General features: G+C 51.6%; 1 protein-coding gene across 1 annotated transcript in view; it reads right to left on the bottom strand.

Moving 5' to 3' along the window:
• gosr1 (golgi SNAP receptor complex member 1) overlaps nucleotides 1-7500 on the bottom strand; it is a 23906-nt gene that overhangs the window by 4247 nt on the left and 12159 nt on the right. The window contains exons 5-6 of the mRNA XM_061249690.1: nucleotides 5981-6116; nucleotides 326-394 (exon numbers count right to left, since the gene is read on the bottom strand). Coding sequence (XP_061105674.1) covers nucleotides 326-394; nucleotides 5981-6116 — 205 coding nt within the window. The remainder of the gene's footprint in view (nucleotides 1-325; nucleotides 395-5980; nucleotides 6117-7500) is intronic.

Genomic DNA, 7500 nt, shown 5'->3' with positions numbered 1-7500 from the left:
GCCTCACTCAGCCTGTGAGTGGCTAAGGTGCATGACTGGGGACAGAGGGGTTGGTGGTTCAAGCCACAATAAGATCAGTGCAGCCGTTGAGCCCTTGAGCAAGGCCCTTAACCCCACATTGCCCCAGGGAGGGGTTGGTCCCTGCTTAGTCTAATCAACTGTAAGTCGCTTTGGATGGAAAGCGTCAACTAAATAACTGTAAATGTAATTCAGCTAAATAACCAATTATTATTATTAATATTATTATTGTGCACAGAAGGTATACATAACACGTACGGACAGGTGCAGACACGTGCGGTAACACACAGACACGCACAAAGCTCACCTGATTGTATCCTCAATCAGACGATCAGAACTGCAGAGAAAAGGAAACGGTAGAACATTAATATTTACACTTGACAAAGCAACAAGAACGACTGTTCACATTTGCAACATTTGTCCAATATCCGCTAGTGTTAGCATCCAGCCAAGATGTTTGTACAATATCCGCTAGTGTTAGCATCCAGCCAAGATGTTTGTACAATATCCGCTAGTGTTAGCATCCAGCCAAGATGCTTGTACAATATCCGCTAGTGTTAGCATCCAGCCAACATTTGCTAAATTTACAGGCAAAAAGGTGCATTTTTACGAGAGATTTCTATACAGCTAGCCAACATCTCAAAGTGGCACATGGCGTACAATTACTCCTGCACTGCAGTACTCTACATATTTCCGAGCGTTGGTCATGTGATTATGGTCATGTGATTATGTCACACGAAGACGCACATCAGAAGCCCTAATCCTCAGCCACTCACACAGATCAGCCACTCACACAGATCAGACTCACACAGATCAGACTCACACAGATCAGACTCACACACAGATCAGACTCACACAGATCAGACTCACACAGATCAGACTCACACAGATCAGCCTCTCACACAGATCAGCCTCTCACACAGATCAGCCTCTCACACAGATCAGCCTCTCACACAGATCAGACTCACACACAGATCAGACTCTCACACAGATCAGACTCACACACAGATCAGACTCACACACAGATCAGACTCACACACAGATCACTCGCACACAGATCAGACTCACACACAGATCAGACTCACACACAGATCAGACTCACACACAGATCAGACTCACACACAGATCAGACTCACACAGATCAGACTTTCTCACACAGATCAGACTCACACAGATCAGACTCACACACAGATCAGACTCACACAGATCAGACTCACACAGATCAGACTACGATGGAGGGGAGACTGTACCTTATTAAATTCACACAGCATACAAGTTTCTTTAATCAAGCCTTCAAGCTGGTTTAACTTAAATAAAACGATGAAGTATCTTGCTAAAGGAAACGTACCACAGAGACTTAAGACCACTCAGGTCAACAAAATGTTTCTGCAACTCTAGAAGTTAATTATTTACATTATATGGTTAATTATTGAAGGTACAATAGGTCAGTTTGGACTTCTGACGGTCAAGAGAGGAATTGCAGCAACAAATACGCCCCAAACCACAACACTGTTTATCCCTCCCCCTGTGTGAACGTGCAGACGATGGAACCCCCATGCCATTGGCTGTGGCAACTAGAACCAATTTTCAACCAATGAGCTTGAGTTATTCGATAGCTGTAGAATGTTTTCGTAGAGAGTGTCGGTCCGTCAACTGCATATTTTGAAACCCGAATTTAAGGACTATAAACACAGGCAGAGGGTGAGTCAACATGTCAGTGAGCCTTTTTCAAAGATTTACAATCGTCTAGTAACAATGTTTTAACACAAGCCTTACCTATTGTACCTTTAAGACAGGGAGAAAATGCAAGTAAAGCACAATTACGTTTTCTTTCTCTCGTGCCTCTGAAGAGTAGGTGTTTTGGAACGTTTTTTTAATTCAGTGTTCTAGAACCCCAATGCATTCAGTCACCAGATCCGATTGTGACATCAGCATTAGAATGTTCAGTCATTTGTGGGTTAAAATGTCCCAATGCCAGCGGTCTCCCAGCAATGAAACCAAACCCAAACCCAGACCTAATCCCTCTAACTGTTGCATCATTATAAGGCTTTTTAACATCTGTACAGTTTACACTGTTCTCTGTACCTCTCTGTGCCGTTCATAAAATAGAGTTGATTAGACAAATATGAGTTTATTGTCATTGTAATTTTTTTTATGGTCTAAACAGAAGCCATTAAAACACACCCATTTTAAATGATCAATTAGTTTCCCACTCACATCCACATAAGAGGCCTGCCATGACAAAGCTCTTCTATAAATCGAGTTCCAGTCGGAGAGAGAGGATGTGTTATAAACACAGGCTTCTGAATGGGGGAGGCCACAGGAGAGAAAGAACCGTCCTGATTGGCTGGAGGGAATCAGGTGACTGACGCTGAGTCTGGGTGCAGTTGGCTGAGATCAGCAGAAACAAGCTGAGGGCCTACTGCACCTCCCACAGAGCATCCCCCTGAGGGCCTACTGCACCTCCCACAGAGCATCCACTCTGAGGGCCTACTGCACCTCCCACAGAGCATCCACTCTGAGGGCCTACTGCACCTCCCACAGAGCATCCACTCTGAGGGCCTACTGCACCTCCCACAGAGCATCCCCCTGAGGGCCTACTGCACCTCCCACAGAGCATCCACTCTGAGGGCCTACTGCACCTCCCACAGAGCATCCACTCTGAGGGCCTACTGCACCTCCCACAGAGCATCCCCCTGAGGGCCTACTGCACCTCCCACAGAGCATCCCCCTGAGGGCCTACTGCACCTCCCACAGAGCATCCACTCTGAGGGCCTACTGCACCTCCCACAGAGCATCCACTCTGAGGGCCTACTGCACCTCCCACAGAGCATCCACTCTGAGGGCCTACTGCACCTCCCACAGAGCATCCACTCTGAGGGCCTACTGCACCTCCCACAGAGCATCCACTCTGAGGGCCTACTGCACCTCCCACAGAGCATCCACTCTGAGGGGCTACTGCACCTCCCACAGAGCATCCACTCTGAGGGCCTACTGCACCTCCCACAGAGCATCCACTCTGAGGGCCTACTGCACCTCCCACAGAGCATCCACTCTGAGGGCCTACTGCACCTCCCACAGAGCATCCACTCTGAGGGGCTACTGCACCTCCCACAGAGCATCCACTCTGAGGGGCTACTGCACCTCCCACAGAGCATCCACTCTGAGGGCCTACTGCACCTCCCACAGAGCATCCCCCTGAGGGTCTACTGCACCTCCCACAGAGCATCCCCCTGAGGGCCTACTGCACCTCCCACAGAGCATCCACTCTGAGGGCCTACTGCACCTCCCACAGAGCATCCACTCTGAGGGGCTACTGCACCTCCCACAGAGCATCCACTCTGAGGGGCTACTGCACCTCCCACAGAGGGCTCTCCATCTCTCTCTGTCTCTCTCTCTCCACTTCTCTCTCTCTGTCTCTCTCCATCTCTGTCTGTCACTCCCTCTCTCTCTCTCTCACTCTCCATCTGCAGCTCTCTCTCTCTCATTTACCAAATTTTCTTACTGTACAAGTCACCGCTACCAAAGCGGTCAGGAGATCTACAGACACCTGGCACACACTGACCATGCACTGGAGAGGGCTACAGACACCTGGCACACACTGACCATGCACTGGAGAGAGCTACAGACACCTGGAACACACTGACCATGCACTGGAGAGGGCTACAGACACCTGGCACACACTGACCATGCACTGGAGAGAGCTACAGACACCTGGCACACACTGACCATGCACTGGAGAGAGCTACAGACACCTGGCACACACTGACCATGCACTGGAGAGAGCTACAGACACCTGGCACACACTGACCATGCACTGGAGAGGGCTACAGACACCTGGCACACACTGACCATGCACTGGAGAGGGCTACAGACACCGGACACACACTGACCATGCACTGGAGAGAGCTACAGACACCTGGCACACACTGACCATGCACTGGAGAGGGCTACAGACACCTGGCACACACTGACCATGCACTGGAGAGGGCTACAGACACCGGACACACACTGACCATGCACTGGAGAGGGCTACAGACACCGGACACACACTGACCATGCACTGGAGAGGGCTACAGACACCGGACACACACTGACCATGCACTGGAGAGAGCTACAGACACCGGACACACACTGACCATGCACTGGAGAGAGCTACAGACACCGGACACACACTGACCATGCACTGGAGAGGGCTACAGACACCGGACACACACTGACCATGCACTGGAGAGGGCTACAGACACCGGACACACACTGACCATGCACTGGAGAGAGCTACAGACACCGGACACACACTGACCATGCACTGGAGAGAGCTACAGACACCGGACACACACTGACCATGCACTGGAGAGGGCTACAGACACCGGACACACACTGACCATGCACTGGAGAGAGCTACAGACACCGGACACACACTGACCATGCACTGGAGAGGGCTACAGACACCTGGCACACACTGACCATGCACTGGAGAGGGCTACAGACACCTGGCACACACTGACCATGCACTGGAGAGAGCTACAGACACCTGGCACACACTGACCATGCACTGGAGAGAGCTACAGACACCTGGCACACACTGACCATGCACTGGAGAGGGCTACAGACACCTGGCACACACTGACCATGCACTGGAGAGGGCTACAGACACCTGGCACACACTGACCATGCACTGGAGAGAGCTACAGACACCTGGCACACACTGACCATGCACTGGAGAGAGCTACAGACACCGGACACACACTGACCATGCACTGGAGAGGGCTACAGACACCGGACACACACTGACCATGCACTGGAGAGGGCTACAGACACCGGGCACACACTGACCATGCACTGGAGAGAGCTACAGACACCGGACACACACTGACCATGCACTGGAGAGGGCTACAGACACCGGACACACACTGACCATGCACTGGAGAGGGCTACAGACACCTGGCACACACTGACCATGCACTGGAGAGAGCTACAGACACCTGGCACACACTGACCATGCCCGTTCTGTGGGGAGGGTTGAGTGCAGGGTGATGGGTTGTCTGCACTGCTCACTCTGCAGGCAGGCCTGCGAGGGGCTCGCAGTGGAGCTGGCCTCAGGGGTGCAGCACAACACACAGACACAGACTCTCCCTCAGAGCAACGCCAGCGATACGGACAGCGAGGAGAAACCAGGGTCCGCATCCTGTGCTGGGGAGCAGCTCATTTACTCTAGTGGTTTTACTGTGCTAATTCTTGTCTTATGGGAGGTCTGCTTTTCTGATTGGTTTATTGCAATGGATTGGGTTTCTTGTGCTCTTTTTTGGCGTTCAGTCCCTATTTAAAAAAATATATTTTAGGATCATTGTGATTGTTTGAATTGTGTATGTATTTTCATAAAAACTCTTTGCAATGTTTTAAATAAAGGGGACATAAAATAAATAAATCTCTCTCATTCTCACTCCCTTTCTCTCTCTCTCTCACTCTCTCTCCCCGTCTCTCATTCTCACTTTCTCTCATTCTCTCTCTCCATCTCTCTCTCCCCTCTCTCATTCTCACTCTCTCCATCTGAAGCTCTCTCTTTCCCTCTCCTACTTCCTTCTCTCACTCTTTCGTCATCCATCTCTCTGTCACTCCATCTCTCTCCGATTCCCGTTCCTCCTTTCTCTCGCTTTAATCTTTTCTCCTCCGCTCGAGGAGGTGGAGGGAGCTGGCCCACAATGCACTGCTCTGCGCACACCCCCCTCCCCCTCTCTCATCAGGACAATAAATGAAGCACTTTATCCTGTAATAAGGATCGATACAGATAATGTTTCGGAGCCAAACTAACCGCACCCCCTCAGTCATTAGCTCAGCGCTCCCCTGGGAGGGAGGGAGGGGGGGGTTATGTGGTTCCTCTCAAGACAGGAAGAACAGACACCGCCGCAATACTGCTGCATCAGGACCCCGCTCACCATCGAGACCATCGAGACCTCCTCACAGCCTCACCGCCCCCCCGCAGGGGAGTGAAGCACCCGGATTATTCTTCATGAACACCTTCATGAACACCTTCATGAACACCTTCATGAACACCTTCATGAACACCTTCATGAACACCTTCATGAACACATGAACACCTTCATGAACACCTTTATGAACACCTTCATGAACACCTTCATGAACACATGAACACCTTCATGAACACCTTTAGGGTGACGGGGGCCCCAGGTAAGGCAGTGATACTGTCCTGCCGCAACGTTTAACCCCTTGAGCCCCAGCCCAGCGCGGAGCGCCTCCCACATCCACACCCACATCTCACATCCACATCCACATCCACACCCACATCTCACATCTCACATCCACATCCACATCTCACATCCACACCCACATCTCACATCCACATCCACATCTCACATCTCACATCCACATCTCACATCCACATCTCACATAGGGGCTCGAACCACACTATAGCAGACATTATTATTCACTGAAAAGGTCTATGCACAGAGACGTGGAGGAGAACAGCACAGAGTAGAGGAGAACAGCACAGAGACGTGGAGGAGAACAGCACAGAGTAGAGGAGAACAGCACAGAGACGGTAGAGGAGAACAGCACAGAGTAGAGGAGAACAGCACAGAGACGTGGAGGAGAACAGCACAGAGACGTGGAGGAGAACAGCACAGAGACGGTGGAGGAGAACAGCACAGAGACGTGGAGGAGAACAGCACAGAGACGTGGAGGAGAACAGCACAGAGACGTGGAGGAGAACAGCACAGAGACGGTAGAGGAGAACAGCACAGAGACGTGGAGGAGAACAGCACAGAGTAGAGGAGAACAGCACAGAGACGGTAGAGGAGAACAGCACAGAGACGTGGAGGAGAACAGCACAGAGACGGTGGAGGAGAACAGCACAGAGACGTGGAGGAGAACAGCACAGAGACGGTGGAGGAGAACAGCACAGAGACGTGGAGGAGAACAGCACAGAGACGGTAGAGGAGAACAGCACAGAGACGTGGAGGAGAACAGCACAGAGACGGTAGAGGAGAACAGCACAGAGTAGAGGAGAACAGCACAGAGACGGTAGAGGAGAACAGCACAGAGACGTGGAGGAGAACAGCACAGAGACAGTAGAGGAGAACAGCACAGAGACGGTGGAAGAGAACAGCACAGAGACGGTGGAGGAGAACAGCACAGAGACGGTAGAGGAGAACAGCACAGAGACGGTAGAGGAGAACAGCACAGAGACGGTAGAGGAGAACAGCACAGAGACGTGGAAGAGAACAGCACAGAGACGGTAGAGGATAATCTGTCAGGTTGGCAGGTCCATGTGTCCGGTGCCTGGGTTTGGGCAGAGGGGGGCCAGACCCCCCCTTTAGAGCACGGCTGAGCGAGCTCTAAATCGTACTTTACTGCCTGGCCGGGGTCCGTGCCCAAACGCGCTAAATCACGGCCTGCCCGCTGCCTCAGCCAATCAGGCGTCGCGACCCCATCCAAAACAACCAATAACCAACCAGGCCCCCA

The sequence above is a fragment of the Conger conger genome, chromosome 7 (assembly GCF_963514075.1).
Source record: "Conger conger chromosome 7, fConCon1.1, whole genome shotgun sequence".
Classification (NCBI taxonomy): Eukaryota; Metazoa; Chordata; class Actinopteri; order Anguilliformes; family Congridae; genus Conger; species Conger conger.
Note: the sequence above shows the minus strand (reverse complement) of the source record. Positions and strands in the feature narration are given on the sequence as shown.